The sequence below is a fragment of the Nuphar pumila genome, chromosome 2, assembly GCF_984573655.1.
Source record: "Nuphar pumila chromosome 2, dmNupPumi1.hap1.1, whole genome shotgun sequence".
In the NCBI taxonomy this organism is placed as follows: domain Eukaryota; kingdom Viridiplantae; phylum Streptophyta; class Magnoliopsida; order Nymphaeales; family Nymphaeaceae; genus Nuphar; species Nuphar pumila.
Window position 1 is genome coordinate 117,671,876 of NC_143250.1, and position 26,567 is coordinate 117,698,442.

At 37.3% G+C, this 26,567-nt stretch overlaps 1 protein-coding gene and 1 pseudogene across 2 annotated transcripts; one reads left to right on the forward strand and one right to left on the reverse strand.

Annotated features, from left to right (window-relative positions):
- Positions 1-14,676: 14,676 nt before the first annotated feature.
- On the reverse strand, positions 14,677-16,714 carry LOC149846888 (putative pentatricopeptide repeat-containing protein At5g37570 pseudogene; annotated as a pseudogene). The gene has a single exon (XR_016428489.1). The product of XR_016428489.1 is annotated as a putative pentatricopeptide repeat-containing protein At5g37570 pseudogene (transcript).
- Positions 16,715-25,176: 8,462 nt separating this feature from the next.
- On the forward strand, positions 25,177-26,277 carry LOC149846889 (protein BIG GRAIN 1-like B). The gene has a single exon (XM_089992871.1). The coding sequence runs from the start codon at positions 25,177-25,179 to the stop codon at positions 26,275-26,277; it is 1,101 nt and encodes a 366-aa protein (XP_089848997.1).
- Positions 26,278-26,567: the final 290 nt, after the last annotated feature.

A 26,567-nucleotide genomic window follows, 5' to 3' on the forward strand; every position in this document is an offset into this window, starting at 1 on the left:
AAGACGCAACAGTTGAATCCTAATATTTTGATGATGCTGGACATGCCTATGTTGGAATTGTCTCAAAATTATGCATATATCTAGCCTAAACACTTGATTATGTTTGAGTTAACTTTGACCAAGCCACCTAGCTAAGTTAAGCTTATGTTCATGCTTATTTTAACTTTGACTTTCTACACCCTTCTAAATTAACTGTTAGAGGTATTGATTGTTGACCCTTAGGCACTTAAATGAGATAGCCCAACCATTGGAACTTAATTGAGTTGATTGTTTTGTGAAAGTTAGTCACTATCCATTGGAATATGATTTTTATACATTTATTTGTGACCCTAAGCTTATATATATTAAAAAATTTGTATGATATGTATTATTTCATTTAATTGTGTTTCACCCCTCATTTTTCTTATCTAAAGCTACTCAAAGGTGATCATATCGTGATAGGCGACCACTATCACTACAAGAAAAATGTGGATTAGCGACGGACGCTATTCGTCGCTAATTCGTCGCTAATCCGTCGCTAATTCATACACAAAAGGTAACAATGGTTACTTAAGCATTAGACAAAAAAAAAGGGTTGAGAGCTTGGACTCCCTGGTGATTTCAAGCGTAACTGCAAAGCCTTCATCCCGCTGCAAATTCGGTCTCGTGCAAGGTTGCTTCCCAACATTTGTATCAGAGCGCGAGTTGTGCAAGTTTGACAAATCTCTGTTGGTGAAAGTGTGTACACCGGTATTTTTGCATCACCATCGCCGAGAAAAAGAAAAACAAACAATTTAAATGGGAAAAATAAGCGATTAAGGTTAGTCAAATTTTTTTGTTTTGCATTATCAAACAATGATCAGAAATCACTATTTGGGAAAACCCAGTTTATCAAGGTAAAGTTTTTCAGATAAAATATATTTTTCTGGTGAACAACGATCATTAAGATCCGTCACCAAAAGTTGGTGGAGTTGTGTCTGGTGACACAAGCCCACAATATCTGATCTGTGACATAATAAAAAAATATAGAGAACTTTTAGTCCTCTGTTGCTCACAAAACAAATCAGAAATCAAAACCAAAAGAGGAAGTCTCTTTTTTTGCTGTCAAACAGAGGACTTTTTCACCTTTTTTTTCTACTGGATCGAAGAGGCATTCCCCAATAACACTCTCGTCGGAGATCACTTCTATCGACAAAAGGGTCAGGCATGGGTCGTTGAGAAAAAAAAAATCAATAGATTACCTTAGAAAGGGGTTTTTCGACAGGCAGGTCAGATAGTGCTCCTTTTGCCAGAAAAATTGAACGGCGAACCGATTGGTCGACGTTGAAACCGAGCACGCCCAAATCCATTTAGTGGGTTCCTCCACTTCGTTGGGTCATTGCCGAAAAACCCAAAACATCATAGGCGGCTGAAGAACGTCGGGCCAATGCTGGTATGGGTTGCTCCGACAAGTCATCACTATGACTCGTCCATTCTGACAAGTCATTGCCGAAAAACCACATGCGACGGTAGTAGCTATCGCTCAAACGGAATAGGAACCGGCGGCTCAGCAAAAATAACACCCGACTACAACCCGTTGCTAAAAAAGCATCGGGTTGTCGCCCGTCTCCGTAAAAACGAAAAAAGAAGAAGGATTAAGGGGAAAGGTAGAGCCTTACCTGCGAGTCGCTGGACGGGCCGGAGGAACCCGTCGAAGATTCCAGCGCCTTTTCGGCGGGTAGTGACGGGCTCCCTCTTTTTCCTCAAAAAAAATTTAACAAAAGGGAACCCTTATCGGGTTCCCCTTCGTTTAACATATAAGGTTAAAAAAAAAACAAAATTTCATATTAAATTTGAAATTTATTATAATTTCAGAAAACTTAACTGACTTTTCTGAAATTACAGTAAAGCAGTTCTTTTCTTTTCTGTCAAACTTAGAAAATTTCATAATTACTAAAAGGCACTAATCTTTTTTAAAATTATAGAAAGAAGGTTGAATCTTTTTGTTTAACTCAAAAAATTTCTTTTTGAGGTTTTTGTTTTCGTTTTTGCTTAAAAATGTTTCTGCCTTTTTGGAAATTGCAGAAAAGAGATTTATCTTTTTTGTTAAACTCAAAAAGTTGCAGAAACAAGTTTCTGTGATTTTGTTTAGACAGAACCTCTCTTAAATACTTTCTGAAATTACAGAAAAGTGGTTCTGAGTTTTAGAAAACCACGTGTTACTTATCTTTGTCAAAAAGTGCTTAAATTTAGTAATTTTTGTGAGTTTCTTGCATACTTAAAGATTGTATTGCATGATAAACTAGTTATATTTATAAATATTAGTTGAAATATACTTTATTGATTCTAATATTTATTTATAATTAGAAAATTGGCAAATTTAATAGTCATGGTTGAGTTGTCCAAAATTGAAAAACTCAATATGACGAATTTTGAAATGTGGAGAAGAAAAATGAAATATCTATTGACACATGACAAGACCCTATATGTATTGAATAATACAAAATCTTCATTAACTGATAAATCGACTGAAGAAGAGAAGAAAGCTCATAACAAGTTTATTGAATACGAGCAACTCTTCTAACATTTATGCAAGATGACCTCACCCGAGTATTTGAAGATTTTGACACTGCGAAAAGAATAACGAAATAAGTCAGAAAAAAGTATAATATGACTTAAAAAACCCACATTCAACTTTTTCTAGAGCAGTACGACTATTGCAGGATGAAAGAGTTAGACAACGTGGTTAATCATGTGAGTCGAATGTTGGTAATGGCTAAAGACAACCATAGCAGGAAATGATATTCCCGAGCGCATGCAGATCTCCACCATATTAAATAGTCTTCCTCCAACATGAAAGCTGGTGTCGATTGCCATGGGGTTAAACTAGAAAAGCCTTACTCTAACAGAACTCCCTCTGCAATTAGCTCATGAGCAAGAACACATGTCAAAAAACAAAAGTGAAGAAGTTATGAATACTCAAGAATCCTTTTTGGCAACTTCTTACAAGTTTAAGCCTAAAGACACATTCTTCAAGAAGTTTAAGAAGAATAAATTCAACAAGAAGCGTCTAGTGCAAACCAAGAACTCCAAGACTGCAATCAGGGGAGCATGTTTCTCTTGTTGAAAAGTTGGGTATTTCAAGAATAATTTCCCAAATAAAACAAAATAAGAGACTCTAGGAAAGCAAGTAAATGGAGAACTGGAATTAGTGTGCATTGTATCTGAATCATTGATCGCAGATAGTGATCTCTCAGGGTGGTGGATAGATTCAGGGGCAACGCAATATGTGTATAAGACAAAGGAAGGACTTGTGAAAATGAAGGAGATGAAGCCTGAAGATCATAAGGTGTATATGAAAAATAACACCTATAGTGATGTTGTTGGGATAGGAACCTATAGGCTTCAAGTAGAAGGGACCAGTCTCCTACTAACAAATGTATTTTATGTACTTTTTATGAGAAAAATTCTTTTAGCAGTGAGAGATTTTGCTAAAAAAGGGCTTCAAAATTCACTTTCGGGGTGACAAGGTCACTATTGAGAAAGATGAAAAAGTGAAGCTCAGGGGTCGTTGTGATTTGACCATGGTCTTTTTCGTCTTAATATAACTCCTACAAGTAATATAATGAATATTTTTAATTATATTGATTGTGCATTTAATGTTGATGTATATTTATGGCATTTAAGGTTAGGGCATGTAAATATCAATAAAATGAAAATAATAATTCGCATAGGATTATTACCTTCCCTTAAAAATGTAGAATTTGAAAAATGTGAACCATGCATATCAGAGAAAATAACAAAAAAATATTTTTTTAAGAGAAGTAGGTCATGTGATTTATTAGTTCTGGTATACACAGATATTTGTGGACCTTTAACCGTAGAAACACATAAAGAAAATCATATTTCATCACATTTATAGATGATTACTTTAGGTATAGATACATATACCTAATTTCTAAGAAATTAGAAGTTCTAGAAAAGTTTAAGGCATACAAACATGAAGTTGAAGGATTATTAAGAAGAAAAATCTAGGTTATCATATCTGATAGAGGAGGTGAATTTAACTCTGATGAGTTTAAGACCTTCTGTACTAATAACAATATAACTCCTCATACAACGATGCCTTATACTCCATAATAGAATGGTGTAGCAGAATGAAGGAATAGAACCTTAATGGATATAACAAGATTCATGTTGGCATATGCAAATCTTTCCAAGAAATTTTGGGGAGAAGCAATTTGTACTGTCATGTATATCCGGAATAAGGTTCCTTCTAAGGTTGTAGAGCTTACTCCCCATGAATTATGGACTGGCAGAAAGTCAGACTTGAGTCATTTACGAAATTTGGGGTCACCTGCTCATGTGTTGATTTCTAGCCAAATGAGAGACAAGTTAAATAGTAAAACTATCAAATGCATCTTCATGAGATACCCAAAGGGATCAAAGGGATATCGACTATATAATCCTGAAAAAGGATTTATAAAGAGTACAGAGGTAGAATTCTTGAAAACTCAAGAAAACTTTTTTTATCATGAAGATGATGATGTCTTTCTAGATATCATAAATGATCCTGGGATACCCATTCAAGAGTTAGAGCATAATGATCCAGTTATGAATAATGAACAAACTTCACAATCAGTAACTAGACAGACAATAACAAGAACAATAACTTCTTCATCATATTTGAGTGATTATTATACATTATTGAGTGATGAATTATGTTATTCCATGGATTTGGATGAAACTCTTGATAACTTGAGTTTTGAAGATGCAATTGCTTCTAATGAATCTGAACTCTAGAAGGAAGCAATGAAAGATGAATTGAACTCCATAGAAAAGAATAAAGTTTGAAAACTAGCTACCTTACCTAATGGATATAAGGCAATTGGTAGCAAGTGGGTTCTCAAGAAAAAACTCCAGGCGGATGGATCTATTGATAGATTCAAGGTAATATTAGTAGCAAAAAGCTATACTCAATGAGAAGGGATTGATTATGAAAAAACTTACTCTTCTGTAGCTAAACTAGCATCTATTCAAATTATTTTGGCATTGGTAGCTTATTTTGACCTTGACCTATATCAAATAGATGTGAAAATGGCCTTCTTAAATGGTGAATTAAATGAAATTATTTTCATGCAGCAACAAAAAGGTTTTAAAATTAAAGGTCAAGAAGATAGAGTAAGTTTACTATATTATCTTTCTATGTTGATGATATATTAATTACAGGAAATGACATAGACATGGTAAATATGATTAAATCATAGTTAAGTTTTCGATTTAAAATGAAGAATATGGGTGAAGCTTTATATATCTTTGGAATTAAAATCCACATAGATAGAAAATCGAGATTGCTATGTCTAAGTCAAGAAAAATATCTTGACCATATTCTAAAGAAATTTAGAATGAAAAGTACCAAGGCAAAATGTACTCTTATAGTAAAAGGCCAAAAGCTAAGTAAGAATGGTTGTCCAAAGTATGGACAAGAAAAGTTAAGTGTTCCCTATGCTCAGGCAATTGGAAACATGATGTATGCAATGCTTTATACTAAACCTGACTTAAGTTTTGTTGTAAGTCTAGTAAGTAGATATCAAAGTAATCCTGAGCTCTCTCACAAGGAAGCAGTTAAGAAAATTTTTCGATATCTAAAGGGAACTAAGAAACTTAAGTTATGCTATCAGTCTGATAGGTTAAAGCTTGTAGGATACTCAGATGCTGATTTTGCTGGTGATAGAGATGAAGCAAAGTCCACCTCTGGTTATGTATTTATGTTATGAAGTAGGGCAATTGCATGGTCATGCAAGAAACAAGGGTGTGTGGCACAACATACCTAGGAAGCTGAGTATATTGCCTATAATATGGCAGCTACATTTGGTGTGTGGATAAATCATTTCTTAAATGAGTTGAAATTGGACATTACAAAAGATTCAGTTCAACTATATTGTGACAATAAAGCTGCTATAAGACTAATACAAACATGAGATGATAGTTTTAAAATTAAGCATATTGAAGTTAAATATCAATATATTCATGATATGCTTATAAAAAATGACATAGCAGTGGACTATGTTCCTTCAAGTGACATGGTAGCAAACCCACTAACTAAGGCAGTCACTGAGGATGTTTTCACTAGACATGTAAGTCAGATGGGACTCAGATATGTCTAAGTGGTAAATGAGAGTAAATATTACTCAGAAAGTGTGTATGCAAGGTTTCGGTTGAGAACAAGCATATAAACACAATGAGAGTAAATATTATTCAGAAAGTATGTATGCAAGATTTCGGTTGAAAACAAGCATATAAATATAGGGTGAGTAAAGATTACTCAAAAAATGTGTATGCAAGGTTTCAGTTGAGAACAAGTATATAAATACAGGGTGAGTAAAGATTACTCGAAAAGTATGTATGCAAGGTTCCTGTTGAGAACAAGCATATATACACAGGAAGTCCCCTATAGCCAAGTGGGAGATATAAGGTCGTATGGCCATAAGTGACTGTTGGAGGCCATTTTAACAATCATAATACAAGAGACATGTCTCTTGGGTGATAAAGGAATTTCTCTCAGGATTGTGTCCCAAAACTTGAACCATTTTCAAGTTTATATATGCAGTATGAAAACATACGAACACACATACACAGAAGGTAATAGTGGTTACTAAAGCATTAGGCAAAAAAAAAGGTTGAGAATTCAGACTCTCTGGCGATTTTGAGCATAACTGCGAAGCCTTCATCCCGCTACAAATTCGGCCTCGTGCAAGGTCGCTTCCCAACACTATAAAGGACTTTAGCAGCATTTACAAAGTGCCATAAGGCCTTCGCTGGTGCCTCAATAGTGCTTCAAAAGGTTTAATAAAAAAAGTTGGGGATAGTTTGAAAAATAAATGGTCAGGACGCTACACATGCTAAATGGGCATGATGGTGCCTCAATAGTGCTTCACATGGTTTAATTAAAAAAGTTTGGGATAATATGAGAAATAAATGGTCAGGAAGCTACACATGCTAAATGGGCATGATGCTAAATGAAACATTATCCATATATATATATATATATATATATATATATATATATATATATATATATATATATATATATATAAAGAGAGAGAGAGAGGAACATGTTAGATGACCACGATGCTAAATGAAGCATGTTAGATTTTTAGCGTTTTTTTTTAATTCGAACCCCATAAATGTGTTCAAAATGATTGATTTGCTAGAAAACAATACTTGGTTCATGCATTTTGGATGAAAAAATGGTATTGGGAGCCTCAAAAATTTATGAAAATTGTAGGCTATTAATTTTTGAAACCTTATAAAAACATATCCATGCATCATAATCAAATGCACCAAGAGTCAATTCTTATAAAAACAAGCATATATAATACATCTATATGGTCATAATTTCAAAAAAATACCAAAAATCTAATAACATGTCTTATTTATCATCATGCCTATTTAGTAGGTTCTCTCTCTCTCTCTCTCTCTCTCTCTATATATATATATATATATATATATATATATATATATATATATATATATATGTGTGTGTGTGTGTGTGTGTGTGTGTGTGCTAAATAAAATATGTTAAATGAAACTTGCTAAATGGGCTTTTCTGCTCTTCTGGGTCTCTTTTGCAGTTTCGACCCATAAATGTGTTGGCATGGTTGATTTACGAGGAATCCATACCTGGATCATGTGTTTTCGATGAAAAAAAATTATATTTGGAGCATCAAAAATTTACAAAAATTTACAAAAATTTTGAGCCATTGAATTTTTTAATGTTATAAAAACCCACCCATGTGTCAAAATTGAACACTTCAAGAGCTGATCCCTATAAAATCAAGTACATAGATCACATGTATGGTCATAATTTAAAAATAAAACAAAAAGACCCTTGAAAACACATTTAGCACATTTCATTTAACACATACCCGTTACTATATATATATATATATATATATATATATATATATATATATATATAGTAACTAGAATACGAGAGCAAAAGCATGAGCATTTCCAACACCTTTTTTGCAAATCCAACCATGTGGATAGATTGAATCAACTATTGAATCATATATTTTTGATGAAAAATGTGATTTTTGAATGCTTGAATATTTATGAAGATTATGAGCCATTGATTTTAAAACCCTAAAAAAGTCGCGTTCGTGCATCAAAATCGGATGATTCAAGAGTAGGTTCTTATAAAACCAAGCATGTAGATCACATTAGTATGGATAGATTCAAGAAAAAAATATAAAAATCCATGAAACGGTTCATACATTAGCTCTCATATTTTCAGTTCTCTCTCTCTATATATATAGATATAGATGAAGAGAAATTGGTACATGCTAAATGGGTCTTTCTGCTCTTCGAGTGTTTTTTCACAGTTCTGACCCCATAAATGTGTTGGGCATGGTCGATTGACAAGGAATCCACACCTAGGTCATGTGTTTTCAATGAAAAAAAACGATATTTGGAGCCTCAAAAATTTACAAAGATTTTGGACCATTGATTTTTCAAAATTTATAAAAGCCGACCCATGTGTCTATGTGTCTGAATCAAATACTTCAAAAGCTGATCCCTATAAAATCAAGGACATTGATCACATCAGTACTGTCAGAATTTAAAAATAAAACAAAAAAACCCTGAAAAACTACCCTCGCCAAGGAAGAAACTCCCTAGTGAAAAAAATGTAATATTATTATTTCATCAGCTTTTGACATAACTACCCCTCCAAACGTGATATATATATTAAGTTTAGTAGAAACTACCTTTGGATCATGTTTTTTCAACGATTTTACTAAGGTTGAAAAATCAATGGCCAACAATGAACCAAAATTTTAAACATGTTTTTATGTCCAAAAACTGTGATTCATGAGTTGATTGCTACTATTTGACCATGCTAAACACATCCACTATGTCAGATTTGGTCAAAACAACCTCTCCCTTTGAGTTTTAGCTAGGGGGTTCCTTATATATATATCAGCTATTTCCCACGCGGACCAAAAAATAGCCTGGATGGTACCATCCAGACCAAGAAGCATCCACACCATCCATTTTCTAGTCTGCCTCTCAGCCAGAAATGGACATGTTGAACCCACATGAAGTCTACAAGATGAAGGTGGCAAGAGGGCAGGGACCCCTGGATAAACCCAATTTTGAGTTGTGAAAAGTCAGCCTCAAACAGATTTTTAACAAACCAAGTTTTCATTAAAATACTGTGGCCAAAACTGGTTTTTTGGCATCCAAACGAAGCCAAAATCCGTCTTAATGTTTTAAGTGGCCAGCTTAGAAACCTGGTTTTTGGGTGTCACTTAAGGGAGCCTAAGTAAGCTATAGAAAATACATCATGAGTTCGGATTAAATAAACACTTGAATCCTTGTCCCTTTGAAGCCATTTTAAACAATTTAGAAGACAACTGATTAGAAGCTATTCATTATTCTCTCTCTCTCTCTCTCTCTCTCTCTCTCTCTCTCTCTCTCTCTCTCTATATATATATATATATATATATATATATATATATATATATATATAAGAAAATGGGTCCCCCTAAACCAATTTGGTGCTAAACCGTGTACTAAATGGGGTTTTTCGGGCTTCTCTCGTGCTTTTTATACAGTTCCCGCTGCATAAATGTGTTGGGCATGGTCAATTTACTAAGAATCCACACCTGGATCATGTGTTTTTGATGAAAAAATGACGTTTGGAGCCTAAAAAATTTACAAAGATTTTAGACAGTTGATTTTTTGAACTTTATAAAAACCCACCAATGTGTTGGAATCAAATGCTTCAAGAGCTGATCCTTCTAAAATCAAGTACATAATCAGATCTGGATGGTCAGAATTTAAAAATAAAATGAAAAACGCCCAAAAATCCATTTAGCACAGGGTTTAGCACCAAATTGGTTTAGCACTGACCCATTACTCTCTCTCTCTCTCTCTCTCTCTCTCTCTCTCTCTATATATATATATATATATATATATACTAAATATTTGTAGGTACAAACGCCTCTGGATCACCAGGTGCATGTTTTTTTTTAACCCAAGCAGACATCATAGATATCCAAAATAGTAGTAAATCTTGTTTTTTCAATGATTTTATAACCCAGGAAAGTATTTGAGCGCCTTAAATTGGATCAACGATATCGTGAGTTGGATCTTCTACATAAGAATCAAAGCATGACACACAAAAAATGTGCAATCTTTTCAATCAAATTCATCTATGACAAAAAAGGCTGCAAATGGATTGGATCTTTATTCGATTCCGACCTGACAAAATGAAAATGCTCTGTTTTTATAAAAGGTTCATATTCGTAACCTATAATCTCAGGTCCAGTTGATTCCGAGTTTAAATAGTGTTGTACCCGTTTTGCATATTTTATTGGAAAACCATTATTGACACGTTTCTTTCTGATTCAGTATCAACTCTGGATCCAGAACTCTACCATGTGGCCCAAGTTAGATCTGAATCTAGAACCAGACACATAAAAATTCAAATCCAATATCGGCTCAGCACAAATCCAATCCATTTGCAACCCTAATTTGACAACTTTTGAGATCAAGTCCACGGTTCATTTGACATAGGATGGGTTCCAATCGTACCCTCAAACGTAGCCGTCTAGGATTGATCTACATTTTCACCTAGATTTTGATTGTTAATCAGAGAAAACACCGAGAGAGGTGGAAAGACTAAGGTGATTTTGATATCTTCTCCATTCAATAAATTACATCATATATAGTTACCCTTCCTAAATAGGAAGGGGATAACTTTACAGTGGTAAAATAAAATTGGAAATCAATTACAGCTGGTCAATCTCATGAAAGTCGACTTGTCTAACTCATAGTGAAACTAACTCCTCCTCTTAGGGATGGCAGTGGACCGGTGCGGGAAGGGGGACATGGTCTCCACCCCCACCCCGTTTCAAAATCCGAACATCCATCCCTGCCTCCATCTCTGCACAGGGATGGATTTTAACCTCCACTCCTGCCTCCATCCCTGTTTCATGTCCTCCATCCCCGGTCCAAATGAGGGCGGGGCACCATTTCCCCTTGGTCTATAAACATCATGGGGCAAGGCGGGGGAAAGCTTAAGTCCATCCCTGACTCCATCCCCGTTTCATGCCGTTGTCCCCCCGGTCCAAGCAGGGCGAGGCAGGGTGGGGCCCCGTTGTCCCCCCGGTCCACTGCTATCCCTACCTCCTCAACTTGATTTAGGATTTCCAAATCCAATCATCTCTCCTTGTTATCTCAATTCAAATTCCAGCCTACATTGAATTTGAATTTCAAATCTTTCAACACTAAGTTGATTGATGATGCCCAACTTGCAATGAATAGAATTGCTATTTTCTATTTGTTGCAAATATACTTGGTGAAAATCAAACCTTGTTGAAGCTTTTCTCTTACGAAGTAGCAATCAAATTTTATATGTTTTGCGTCGACAAAAATAACCTTACATTAAAATGAGTTATGTTTTGGGTGTTTTGATAAAAACAAGGATAGTTGTTTAAGACCAATCATTTTGGACTTATTTCACCTAGGGAATTGTGCTTTATCTCACTTACCTAAATCATAAATTCTAACTTAATAATCCTGCCAAAACTTATTTTCTCTCTCTAAGCAAACCTCTTAGGATAAGCCATGCAAAGTCTGTCACCTCAAACCAAGAGCCGGACCCTGTAAAGAGGCCAACGAGGCTTGGGCCCCAAAAAAAATTTAGGGGCACATTGTTTAGGTAATTTATATAAATATTTTATACATTTTTATTTAATATAATATAAATATTTGGAATATTATATTTGTTTATTGTGAATGCAAATTTTATTGTTATTTTGATTCTTTAAAAAAAAATCACAGGCGCTGCCCCCAAACTCCTACTATTAATGGGGGGCCCATTTTTTTTCCTCCGCCTCAAGCCCCATAAAACACAGGTATGGCTCTGCCAACAACCGCACATGTAGATTTGAATACCTGAATCTAGTATCCACAAATTAGCAGCCCAAATCCATAAAAAACCTATAAATAAGGGTTCTTTTCTTCCTTTTTAACATATAGCATGTAGAGTCTGGAGCCCATATGTGATAGTATTGTTGTGAAAAAGCTTCCTAGTCCTGTGCCCTCACCCTGTTAAGCCCACTGGCTGTATCTTAAGTCTAGATCCACTGACCCACTGGGCCACTTTAGCGGACATGCAAAAGCTCTATTGGATTTGTCACGCTCATCAAGTCATTAGGAAGGCTAACTAAGCCTGTGGTAAGTTAGGAAATCAGTTTGTGTGAGACTGCCTCTCGATTGCAATTCTCTAAATCTAATTTTGGATATAGTTTTTAAAGATTGCTTCTAATTTTAGATCTAGATCCAACTCAAATATGTCAATAAAATCCCAAATCTAGTTAAAAAATGAATCCCCATCATATGTGGTGCTGTAAAAATGAGCAAAACCTATATATTGATTTTCATGTAAAAATGGGTTGAGTTAGCTTGATCATAATAAAGATCCCCACTATATTGCTTACTTGGTTCTAACTTGGGTCCGAAATGATCCTAACTCTATTTGTTTGGGTCTGACCTAAATTCATATGTATGTTATCCAGAACCGAAATATGCATACCAAGAGTGTTAGCACAGGTATATCCCTAAAAGGTCTGAGGTCTGGAAGCATGAGCCTTTACCTATTAGAACTTATTAAAGTGGCTTTACGAGAATTGAGGAGATCTAGGAATACCTAGGTTTTGAAAATAGAATTTGTGTGTTGATTGTTTTGTTTAGACTCTTATGTGTTGTTAGAACCTAGACCTACAGGAACGGTGATTAAAATAAGAACCCTAATATGGAATCTCAAGAGATCCTTAATCTCCCAAAATTGGATCAAAATTCAAAGGAATTTGATTCAAAAGCCAAAAGGGGTGCCTAATCTTCCTAACATAGGCAAGATAATGACTAGGTCCATGACGTCCAATCAAGATACTAAAAAGGAAAATAACCAAAATAGTTAGGAAATAATGGAGCTCCCAAATAGGGATGGCAGTGGACCAAGAGGAAACGGGCCCTGCCCTGCCTCGCCCCATTTAGACCGAGGCTGGAGGACATGAAACAGGAATGAAAGTGGGCATGAAGGTTAAAATCAAAACCTGTGCGGGGATGGAAGCGAGGATGGACTTACGCTTTCCCCCGCACCATCCCCAATCCTTCATTAGGGATGGCAATGGACCCCGGGGAAACGGGGCCCGCCATGCCCCGCCTCACCCCGTTTAGACCGGGGATGAAAGACATAAAACGGGGATGGAGGTCATGATTTTGAGAAGGGGCGGGGGTGGAGACCTTGTCCCCCGCCTCGGTCCACTGCCATCCCTACTCCCAAAAGACTCTAGGCATAAGTACGTAAATAGACATGACACCGACTGAGAAAAGGCCTGATGAAGGCAGAGGTCCCATTAGTAGTAGGCTCAATTGGAATAGAAAAGCAGATAATCTATAATCAAAGGCTATTTACGGTAGTAGAGTCAATCGGGAAAAGAAATTAAACGGTCTTGACTCAAAGCAAGTTATGGTAGAGTCGAATAGACAAGGAAAGCAAGTGGCCTATGAATATGATAGCACGCAATGGTCTGATTTGGAAAATGAGAATACAGACTTGAAATTAATGTTAAGGGAAGTGCAGCGAAAAATGAAATCCAGCTCAGAGCCTTCAAGTATCATCATCAACAACATAGGCAGCTTCATGAAATAATTCATGCCCAAAAAGTCCGTATCAAACAATAGCAAGAGAATTCTCCCCCTCGAACCCGCATTTAAGCATGCAATAATGAGAAATATGAGGAACAAATGCAGAGTTTGGAAAACGATCTCTGTGACATGCATTGCCAAATGCAGCAATTTAAAGGTGAAAGGCGGCCATACACAATAAGGGATTTTACCTTAGATGGAGAATAAAACAGGAAAAAAAGTAAAACAGTTAAAAAATAAAAATAAAGGAGCGTTTGTAGGTGATGGCCACTATAGCCAATAAAGCCCGCATCAAACCACATTCTTTTTAGAACTAATCAAGTTTATGGGGAGGATTTCGTGCTTATGGTGGCCATTAGGCTTTTAATTCTTTTTCAGGAAAATTGTTCTTATCATGCTCTCTGATTTGAGTTGATAAATGCAGTATAACTGGAGGAACCTACTGAGAGCTAGCGCCCAACCAACAGCAAAACAGGTCTCTCTCTCTCTCTCTCTCTCTCTCTCTCTCTCTCTCCCAAGGGAAGAAATTTTATTTGAACCTGTCCTTGTTCCATAAGTTTTTGTTTCCTCTGTGTTTTCCCCAAGGGTGTGTTAGCTTTGGTTACGGATCAAATGAGTAATCATAACTGAGGTTCCAAAAGCTATGATTCTCGATTAGAAGGTCAGCATTCTCTAGCGGGAATCACAAACACAACTTAAAGCCTCATGTTACACCAAACTTGAGGAAGTGCTGTGATTCTGATTTGCAACCATAGGAACCTGACAAAAATCCGAGAATCAAAGAGGTTACAAACGTGCCATAAATGTCATTAAACTTTTTTTTATAATTATATCTTTGTATGGATTTACAGTTCACAAGTTCCCTGAAACGTTCTTCAATTACAATCCCAGCACAAATCCTGGTACGTGTCTGAGAGAGCTGGCGGCAACATACTCTATCGACATCCAAGCAGTCAGGCAAGATAGCAAGCAAGAATGGGAGAAATGTACATAAGAAACCATGATAGGATCTGTATAACTGTACATAATACGTGACTATTTATTTATGTACAAAACAAATGCAATAATTAGAAACTTCCAGGAAGCATGAATTCTTGTAATGTAAACTGGACTTTGCCGATGGTACATTGGGGTGGCCTTTGCAGGCATTGTGAGATGTGGATTTTTCAAAAAATGAGTTTGGGTGGCTATGAGTATGTAAAGTAAGAGTCTTGTCCTTGGCTTTTCTTTTTGGTTTATCCCTTTTCTTGCATTAAAATTTCTCTGTGGTGGCTGTGTTTTCTGTGGTTCTTCCTAGCATCTTTAACTGATAGACTCGTTGTCTCTTTGAGCTCTCTTATATTGAGCATCTTCCCTACCATGAAGCAATGCCTTCGAACAATGTAATGTAGGTTTATCTGGAGACCCAACTGCAGCCGGGCGATTTTCTCATCCCTCTCTCCTCTATTTCTTTTCTCAATTTTGCCGCTTCTCCCCATTTGTTTGCTGAGGCATATATGTTTGACAAAAGCACATAATTCCCAGTGTTTCCAGGCTCGAGTTCAAAGAGATGCTTTGCTGCAATTTCCCCCAATTCGGCGTTAGAATAAACCCGGCATGCACTCAACAGTGCTCCCCAAACAGCTGCATCCGGCTTCTTTGTCATCCCTGTGATGACCTTGTATGCTTCATCAAGGCGTCCTGCTCGGCTGAGAAGATCAACCACACAGGCATAATGCTCAGTCATGGGAGCGATCCGGCATTCTTTTTTCATATACTCAAAATACTTGCATCCTTCATCCACCAATCCTGCATGGCTGCAAGCATTAAGAACTCCCACAAAAGTAATCCCATTTGGTTTGATCCCTTCTCTTTGCATCCTTGAGAAGACATCAAGAGCATCCTGCCCACGCCCATGATCAGCCAGCGCGTTGATCATAGCAGTGTATGTAATAACATCTCTATCAGACACTTTGTTAAACACGCTATATGCATGTTCCACGTTTCCACATTTGGCATGCATATGAATCAAGGCGTTTCCCATGAAGACAGTCATCTCTAATCTCCAGCGTTCTATACATCCTAAAATATCATGGGCTATCTTCGCATCACCCAGCTGAGCGGCAGCAGATATCGCACTAACCATGGTAATCTCATTGGGCTTAATATTAGAAGCTTTCATGCGTTCAAACAGATCCATTGCTTCCCTTGGAAGCCCATTTTGAGTGTAGCAAGAGATCATTGCAGACCAAGTAGCAACATCATGTACCGGCACTCTGTCAAACAACTGCTGTGCAGAGCTGATATCTCCACACTTGCTATAACCCGCAATCATCTTTGTCCATGAAACCGCATTTCTTTCAGGCATTTTATCAAACAATCCGCGTGCAGTATCCATGTTTCCCGCATCAGCATACCCACCAACCATAGCAGTCCATGAAACCACATTTCTTTCAGGCATTTCAACAAACAACTTATGGGCATCATCCATCAACCCAGCCTTAGCGTACCCATCAATCATAGCCGTCCAGGATACTACATCTCTTTGACAAATCTCATCAAACATTTGGCGCGCATCATCCATAACGCAGAACCTAGAATACATGTTGAGAAGGGCAGTCTCCACAAATGCACCAGGCGGGGAAAAACACTTGATAATTTGACAATGGGTCTCTCTCCCTTCTCGAACGGAAGCAAGGTGGGCACAAGAATGGACGACAGAGGAGAATGTGAATTCGTTGGGAGGGACGTTGTTACGGTGCATAGATCGGAAGAGCAAGAAGGCTTCCGCGCTCAGGGTTTTCCTGGTGTACGCCCGGATCATGGCGGTCCAAAGGAACTGGTCCGTCGTTCGGATTTCGTCGAACAATTGGCGTGCATAGTTGAGGTGGGTGGAGAAATGAAGTATCCGGGAGAGCAGTGTCTCGTACTGGTCGACACCCACCTTGGTTATGTGAGCATGGACTTGTTTCAAGTGTTGGACGTCTTTGGCCACTTTGATCGCAAACCCAATTGCAGAATCCTGGAATTTGGACGTTTGGATAATGGTGGTCATAAAGAGAGAGAGAGAGACAGAGAGAGAGAGAGAGAGAGAGAGAGAGGTGCTTTTTGTTTGGATTTGACACTCTTTGAATCAAACGTGCTTGGTTCAGTTCTTTCAACCTTATATCATGTTCGTGTTCTTTCTATGGATGGAAATTTGCGCTCTTAGGGTAGGAGAATGATGCAACGACATGATCTGCGGAATTAGGAATTGGCATTCTCAGCTCGTGTCATATTCGTTGTTTGATGAAATGGAATTCCCATTGAATGTGGTTTCCCTATTCCGTAGCAGCAACTAGTTAGATTGTCCCCATCAAGAATGGTATTTCCCCAAATTCAGTGGCTGAGATTGGGAAACAGGTGGTTCAAACGGAGATTCGGGCCAGATCTTATTGGATCTGAATCTTAATCTAAAATATAAATCTCAATTAAATCCAATAAGGTAAAGTTTAATCCTAATCCGAAACAGATGTGGTATTACTGGATCCATTGAAAATAGAACAAAAAACAAGCTATTTACATGTAAATAATGCTATTGGATCATTTTTTATTAGATCCAACTTAAAATGCTGATCCGAATAAAAAAGTAATCCGATTGTACAGATCTGAATCTCATCCATATGCACATTCGGATTCTACTTAGAGGATCCAAGTCTGGAAATAACTTGTCGGACTCGGATCGGATACCTCACCATATCCGACCCATTTTTAGCCCTATTGGGAAATGAGATGAGCTGCTTGTGGCTCGGATAGGGTTCAGTTCATAAAATAGCTTGTTCAAGCTGGCGAAATATATAGGCATTAGATCAAAATACAAACAAGAGTGTTATGCTTGACTCAGCTCGCATAGGCATGTTAAGTAATAATAAATATATTTTACATACATTTTATAGCACACGTGTCGATGGTTCAAGTGTTTGACTCACAAGCTTTGTTGGGACGTTGATTTGATTCATTTACCAGCCCTAGCTCAAACACAAGCATAGGCCAGCCTCAACCTGGCTGGACTCCGATCCATTTGCTTTATTCCATTAGGTTTTGAGGTTGTCCACCACTCCCAGCCCATCTTTATAATGGATCGGGTTTGACTAAGCATGTAATGGGCTCCCCTCTCAAAGATTGCCCATGATAGTATATTGGGCGCCCATAAACTCAATATGTTATTGGAGCAGCAGCAAGAGCTATTTCAATTTCTATGATACGAAGGAAATTTATTATATTGTTATTCTCTTTCTTTTCTTATCGTGCATGCGATCAGCGGTGGCCACTGATTTAAACAAAAAGAAAAAAGGTTTTAGTGGCGGTTTTTTCACCCAGCGCTTTAGCGCAGTCAACACCGCCGCTAAAACACATGTTTCATTTTTTTTGTGCACGAAATTGGACGCTCAGTGAGCGACACTGGTCTGACGATTGGGTCTCTATTATTATGCTCTCTCTCTCTCTCTCTCTCTCTCTCTCTCTCTATATATATATATATATATATATATAGAGAGAGAGAGAGAGAGAGTGGTAGCTGCTAACCACTTTTCTAGTTAACCTACCAGTTAATCATATTTTTAAGGGTTTTTTATGTTTTCCATAAATCTGACCATACAAATGTGTTTGACATGATCAATTTACTAGAAAATGATACTTTGATCATGTTTTTTGATAGAAAAAATAATATTTTTTAAGCTTTAAATATTTATGAAAATCTATAAAATCAAGCATGTAGAACGCATGATCAGATTTAAGAAAAACAAAAAAAAATCTTTCAAAAGCCTGGTTAGTTGGCCGTTAGCATCTATCACCTATATATATACCAGGGGAAGAGACACATAGGATCTAGGGTGGGCACATGCCCATCCTGACCTGAGAATCTCGAACAAGGGAGTTCGGCCCAAGGTTGTGCAGTACCCACCCTGAGACCCAACCCATGTATAAAAACACGTCCCTGTGAATGTTCTCTCTCTCTCTCTCTCTCTCTCTCTCTCTCTCTCTCTCTCTCTCTCTTGGATCAAAGGGAATGGGCATGGCCCATGAGGAATGATGCGTGACCAATGTTGGGCCCAATGCCCTGCCTTCTTCTTCTTTCTTTCTTTTTTTAAATGATCATTTCCCATTTTACATGAATGAATGTGATAGGGTTTTAAGTTACGGGGTTCTTTTTTTTTCAATTAGCATAATGTATGATATTTGTTAATATTTAAGGTTTTGATTTAATTTTTCTAAATAACATGAATGTTTAATTAAGGGTTTAGTGTTTTTTTGTATTTTTTTGTCAATTAACACTATGGATGACTCCATGAATAATGAATGCTTGAGTTTGGTTAGAATATTAGTAGTTTCATGTTGGGTTTTTTCAATTAGTATAAATTAATGATTTTTTCAGATTTGGGGTATTTATTTGGTTTTTTCCAAATGACATGAATATTTAATTAGAGTTTTAGGGTTTTTTTATGCTCTTTTTCTTTTCAATTATCATTTAGGATGACTTCATATTAATGAATGCTTGATTTTGGATACCAAAACCTTGATTTTTTTACTTTTGTTAAGATTTAAGTTTTTTATTTTGGTTTTTCAAATTCCATGAATGTTTAATTAGACTTTCGAGGTATTTTTAAGTTTTTGTTTTCAATCAACATTAAACATGGTTCTATGAATGCATGCTTAATTTTAATTAGAATTTTAGGGTTTTTTCAATTAACATATCTATAAATGTTGTTTGTTAGGATTTGTAATTTTGATTTGGTTCTTTTAAAATGACATAAATGTTTAGTTGTGATTTTAAGGGTTTTCTGTGTGTTTTTTTTCAATTATCGTTAGAAAGCTTGATTTTGGTTAGAATATTAGCAATTTTTTATCCATAGGAATTTTGCTAGGATTTAGGTTTTGATTTACGTTGTTCAAATGACATGAATGTCTAATTAGAGTTTAAAGGGTTGTCTATTTTTTGTCTTTTCAACTAGGAATTATTTCCATTAAGATTTTAGGTTTTTTTGTGTAATTTGTTTTAGTCTTTCATATAGTTATACTTTTATGGAGGTAGCTTGACCATCCAATTATTTTTGCAATGTAGACATTTGATTTTATGAAGGTAAGCTTTAAAATAACTATTTTGTTTTTTTACATAGTGTTAGTATAGTTTATTAGTAATTAAATTTTTTTATTATGCATTTGTGCCCACCCTAGTTTAGATTCTTAGTTCCGCCTCAGATTTGTACGTACATGCAATTTAGTATAACACTATTTTTTCACGATTTTATAAATATAGCATTACATATGTGATTTGCATATTTTCTTTTAGTAGAAATTAAACCAGTATTGGTTCATGTTTTTGCAACATGATTGTTGGTTTTTTAACTAGTTTGAAATTCAATACTTTACAATATACCAAAACTTCATGGTTCAAAAAGATTGTATTTTTACATCAAAAATTAAAAGATGATCGAAAGTGTATGAAGTAAACAAACTATCTTAAACACATTTATGATGTAAGATTCATTAGATAAAACTTGTACTTATGATTTTCCAACTAGATAGTATATACCAATGTTATCGGTATTGGTGCATATCGGCTGATACGCATCGCTTTGGCAGAAAATCGATATGCTTCACCCTTGAATCAACTATTTTTTAATAAATACAAAAAAACTAAAAAAATAATAATATTTTTTTAATGGTTTTAACACGTGTCACTTTATGATTGACATGTAATATTTTATTATTACTTTTTTGCCGATACAGAACGATTCACTTGAGTATCGATAACGATTGATACAACTGAATCAATTGTCCAACGATTGAGGGCCGATACCAAAACAGGCAACATTGGTATATCCAGTAACAATATATATATATATATATATATATATATATATATATATATATATATATATATATATGAGTGAGTGGTAGTTGCTTCATCTATACATGCTTGATGAAAAAGCACTCATGCTAAGCATCCATCATGTGCATGATGTATGCTCAGTGTTTTTTTAGCGGTGCTTCAAAATACCGCTAAAATAATTAAAAAATGATGGGTGTGTCCCGCATGAACTTTTGACGGCGTTTCAAAAGCACCGCTAAAGCATTATTTTTCATGTTTAAAAGCACTTTTACGCATTTGTGCATGTTCACCGTCCATCACACATGCATGATGGATTGTCAGTGTGTGTGTTGTTTAGGTAGCTATGGATTAAGCATCTACCACTTTTCCTATATATCTATATATATATATATATATATATATAGAGAGAGAGAGAGAGAGAGAGAGAGAGAGAGAGAGAAGAGCGAAGGAGGGTGCAGCTACCTACGACAGCCTACCACAACCGAAGGGGTTTCAGAGTTGTTTTTCTCAAATTTGACCATGCAGATGTGTTTGGCATGGTTGATTTACTAGGAAAAAACACTTGGATCATGTTTTTTATTAAAAAAAACATGAATTTTTAAGTCTTCAATATTTATAATATTTATAATATTTAAAAAAAAAAATTACACTGTCGATTTTCAAACCTTATAAAAATCTACTTGCACATTAGAATCAAGCGATGCCAGAGTCAATTCCTATAAAATCAAATAAGTAGATTGCATCTGTATGGTCAGATTCGAGAAGTGCATGGAAAAGAACCCTTCAAAAGTCCCATATGCAGTAGGCACGGATCATTGTAGGCAACTACTTTCTACTTTATATATAATGTGTCACTTCTATGGTGGTACACACTTGATTTACATACTTCTAAGCTCCAAATGCAAATCTAACCTTTGAATCATGTTTAACATGTTCTGTGTATTATATTGATATGTTAAAGTTGATTGAAATATGATATTTTGTACAATGTTTAGATGACCCTTATTTTCATGAATTGTGAGCCATTGATTTTCACTGTCTAAAAAAATATGGAGAGGGCATAACAGTGAACGCCCTTCCTGTCGGATGCACGCGATCAAGGGTGTGCACTGATTTTGTGCAAAAACTGGCTTTAGAGGTGGTAAAGATCACCGCTAAAGCCCGTTTTTTGTGCAAATTTTTTGGCACTACTGATCGCGCACTATCAGTGGTTCAACTGTGTCCACTATTGTGGGACGAGATGGGTGTCCACTATTACACCTATATATATACACGTATAATTTTTTGAGTTTTTTTTATGATCAAACCCTAAAAATATGACTAGTTATTTTTTAGTAGAAAGCAAGTCATGGATCATGTGATTGTAATGTGCAGGTAGGTTTTTTAAGATCTTCAAAATTCAACAGCTTATGATTTATAAAAATTTAATAACTTGAATAATCATATTTTACGTTCAACAAACATATCGGATGTATGATTCCTAGTAAACAAACCATGGTGGACGCATCTATGAGGTCTGATCAGGAAGATGCACCCCATATCCTGGGTTAATTTATACTCGGTGCTCCTGCAGCACCCTATCATTACTCATATGGGGTCCCCATCATTAATAGTGACTAATAAAATAGCAATTACAGTTCATGAAACTAAAAATGACCTTTTCCTTTATTCATCTTTCCAAATACGGCTAACAATGGACATGCACATATTCTAGCTAGGCAGATTATTCTTCTTATTGGGATCCCCACTTTGCCATTTTACATATCAATGATGAGATTTCTTTGCAGAATTTGTGCATCCAACTAAAATAAGACTTCCAAATTTGAACTTCTCCGGATTTTAACTATTCTAATGTTATTCTTTCTCTCTTAGCTTCTAAAGCTCGCACTAAAAAAATAATCCTATCTAAACAACTAGGTCGATCAATGAATCAGATTTAGTCTGATATCTTGGTTAGACAGATTTAGTAAGTCAAAACCATCTCCGATTATAGTCAGATATGAATATGGTTTCAGATTTTTGCGATCGAATGAATATGCAGATTTGATGGTTATCTGAATCCAGTTACATGTAAAAAAAGGTGGATTTTGTATGAGTTTTCACCACCCAATTCTGAATCGGAGTCCAAACACATTTAGGCAACATTGGATTAGTCGGATCTGGTATTGGCACATGGAATCTGAATCCGAACTGTTTACATCCCCATGAACAACCCCCTAGCATTCGCTAGTCTCTTGACATCTTTCTAATGAACATGCTTGTATTTCTTTTCTTCCCTCACATTTGTGTCACCTTTCTGGATGCAATTTTATTTCAAGAAGAAAGAGATGTCATGTGCTAAAAAATCAGGGTTTCTCACATAAAAATGAGTTCAAGTAGAGATGTTTTTAGTTGGACTTCGTAGAATAGTTCATTGCATTGGTTGGAGACCATGTAAATCATAAGATTTTCTAAGGGATGATCATTGTTTCATGGTCATGGGTCAAATTATCCTCCCACTGCTTGTAAGCTTATGGTCATATGTCTTATTTCACTCTTAATTAAGGGTTCTTTTCATCTTTTCCCCTCATGGTACTACTATTTTCTAACAGAGCTTGGGGAATTTGGGCTCCCTCCTTTGTACAAACAGTCTTTAAGTCAACCCAGATAGGCCAATAGCCTGTTCAAACTACCAGGCCGTTATTCAACCACCTGTATACCAGTGGGGTTCGAACTTGCAACGTCCCATTACATGGTGACTTGCACAAACTGCTCCTACCATATATTAGGAGCCCATGTTGGTTCTCATGGTAGTACTTTGCTATCAGTCACCTGCAAGAATTTTGCCTTTACAAAGTGGTCATTGCTACATGAGATTCTATGCGCTTCATAGCACTCAGGTCAAGACATAAACTACTGATGCTTTCAGCTGCTGGACTCTAGTCATTTAGGTCAGGTTTGGTTCCGAACCAGATGAAACTAGACTTAGACCAGATTTTTGGGTATGGAACCGGGTCCAGACCCGAGTTAATCGAGTTCACTATAAGAAAAACATACCCGGACCCGATAAGAACTACATGAACCAAACCCAGACCATACCCATTAAAACCATATTTTTTATCATTTTTGCATTGGGTCCGAGTCTGCTATAAAATTTCACAAACTATACCCCGGTCCATGTAGTAATCAAACCTTAGAGTCTAGACCAGGGTCTTATTATTTATCACCATACTTGGACCCTATAAGGTTTAGTTCCGGTAGGGTCCGGGCAAACCAGGCCCGTTGACACCCGTAGGTATGATGCAATATTCTACTACGTACGTCGCCTAACAGCACTTGGCTTGTATTGCTCTCCTACAACCCGTTTCACAGTTTATGCTGCTTCCATTTCACTCAATCTTTATACATCCGCAATAATACATCCACTTGGAATCTTGTTGCCGTCGTTACTACATAAAAAATAATAATAATAATAAGAGTCGAACTCCATGTTCTTACCAAGGAAACTTCTTGTAAGCACTAGTTGCCAGCTTGTATATTGGCCAATGCATTCATACAATAAACTTTAAAGGCTTAATTAAAGAACCTAAATAATGGAGCCAACCGCATCATATTCTGTTTCCAAATATACCATCATTCCCCCTGTACAAATCTAGTCACTTTCACTGTTTCTGGTGCAAAGGAGGGGATATATACCGGGAAGAAATTCTTACATGGATTTATAAAATGTTTTTTAAATTAACCGAACTTTTTACTACTAAAATATCGTCTCTTAAATTATGACATGATCTTAACTTTATATTCTAAAATCGAGTTTGGATGTTGACGAATTAAGTGGATATCGATTTGATAACTCATTTGGCCATTTTTTTTATTTTATTGCACTGATTTTATCCTTAAAATGTGTTTATCCGTTATATTGTGGACGTCCCCATGTCACCACAAACAGGACCAACTAAAAATAGAGATTGAAATACGAGAGGGGGGGGGGGGATGATTAATAAGTTCTTAAGTCATATTTCATATGCGGTGCAAATTGAGGACATGTTTGCAAGCAAGAAATAGGTGAAGGGTGGTGAGACTTTTGCAGGTAAACTTTCACACATGTTAAAATTGCATGTTTTTTTAGTCATTTTGTCTTGGAAAATTGAACTTTCCCATATGAGAAAAATCGCTGACTTTTTCATATAAGAAAGCATTTCACAAGTTTGCAAACGCGCCCTTTGAAAATTAACTGTAATGAAGTTTATGTGCATTTTTTAAATCCTCTGTGCGCCTTCTTTTAAATATGCTGGAAACTTGAGTGTGTGCTTCGGAAATTACCAAGAAAAACACAACCATACTCGAAGCTAAAAAGGACTAAGGCGTGACCTCTCTCTCTCTCTCTCTCTCTCTCTGTCTCTCTCTCTCTCTCTCCCCTGCCATCCTCTGTTTTTTGCAGCAGGCAATGATTGCACCTCTCTCGCTGCAATAACCCTTTGCTCTCTCTCTCTACTCATCTGAAGACGTCAAGATGTCTCCCTGTCTCACTGTTGCTCACTCCAATTGTTCCAATCTCTGCAGCTTTTGAGTCTTTTTCAGCCGACCAACACCATCGCCATCCCATCTTTCTATCTCCACCTCTCTCTCTCTCTCTGCGAGTGGAGATATAATAATTACCCTAAAGGATGGAAAGATGGAGGTCAGAAACGAAAGAGGGAACGTTCCCGAGAAACCCATCCTTCTCCTCGTCTCTGCTTGACGCCATCTACAGGTCCACCGAAGACGCCAACGGCGAGCTCTGCCTCTACCGAAGGACCACCGCCACCATGCGGGACAGGATCAACAGCGACGAATGCACGTCGAGGCGAGCCCCACGTTTCGATAAATGGACAACTCCCCACGAGAAGAAAGCAGCCGAGAAGCTCGTCCTCCGCCGGAAGGCCTCGGAAATCGGCGTTCTCGACTCTGGACGGTACCTTTCCGGCCGCAAGTACAACCCGAAATCCACCACTGACACTACTACCTCCCATTTTGCCTGCCACCGTTCCCACTCCACCACTTCCTCCTCCGAGACTGAGTCGGCATTCTACCCGAGACGAGGAAAGCTTCACTCTCCTCCGGTGGTCAACCCGCCAAAGAAGCACCAGATGGAGACCGAAGAGTTCGCGAAGAGCCGGGGAATTCGCGCGTCGAAAATCTACAACGAACTGAAGAAGGTGAAGCAGCCCATCTCCCCCGGAAGCCGAATCGCCAACTTCCTCAACTCCCTCTTCGCCACCGCCAAGAAGCCCAAGCTCTCCTCCTCCGCCTTCTCGCACGTGCGAAGCGACCACCACTCCCCCTTCTTCGCAGACACGTGCGGCCGGTCGGGATACTCGTCGTCCACCACCACGACGCCGTCATCGAGATCGTGCCTGAGCAAGACGCCGTCGACGAGGGGGAATAACACGGTGAGGAGGTCGGTGCGGTTCTACCCGATGAGCGTGATCGTCGGGGAGGACTCCCGGCCGTGCGGACACAAATGCCTCTACGTCTCCGGCGAGGAGGCGGAGGCGAATATGGTGGCGCCGCTGATGAGCGAGAGGGTGAGGTCACGGGACCTCATCGCCGAGTACCAGAGGAAACTGAACGACGACGATGGGAGCGACGACGACGATGCGGCAAGTTACTCGAGCTCCGATCTGTTCGAGCTGGAGAATCTGACGGCTGTGGGGTTGGAGCTGCCCGTCTACGAGACCACCAGCCTCGAGACGAACCACGCCATCGCCAGGGGGTTAATTCTGTAATTACGGGTCGAAATCGGGATTTCTCTATCTTTGGAAAATGGTTTCTTTTCCTTTTTCTTTTTTTTACTCTCCTTTCTTTTATGGGTTTGTGCTTGTGGATAAAAATTGCTGGTAGGAATAAATATGGTATTTTCTGAGGTTTATGGAAGAGGGTTTTAGGGTTTTGATCATAATATTTTGTAGCTAAGAAAAACTATGGTAAATGCTAAATGCCTTGCTTTTTTTTTGCTCTCTCTCTCTCTCTCTCTAAATGGTTTTTGAGGTTTGTATGCTGTTTGTTTGATTCTCAT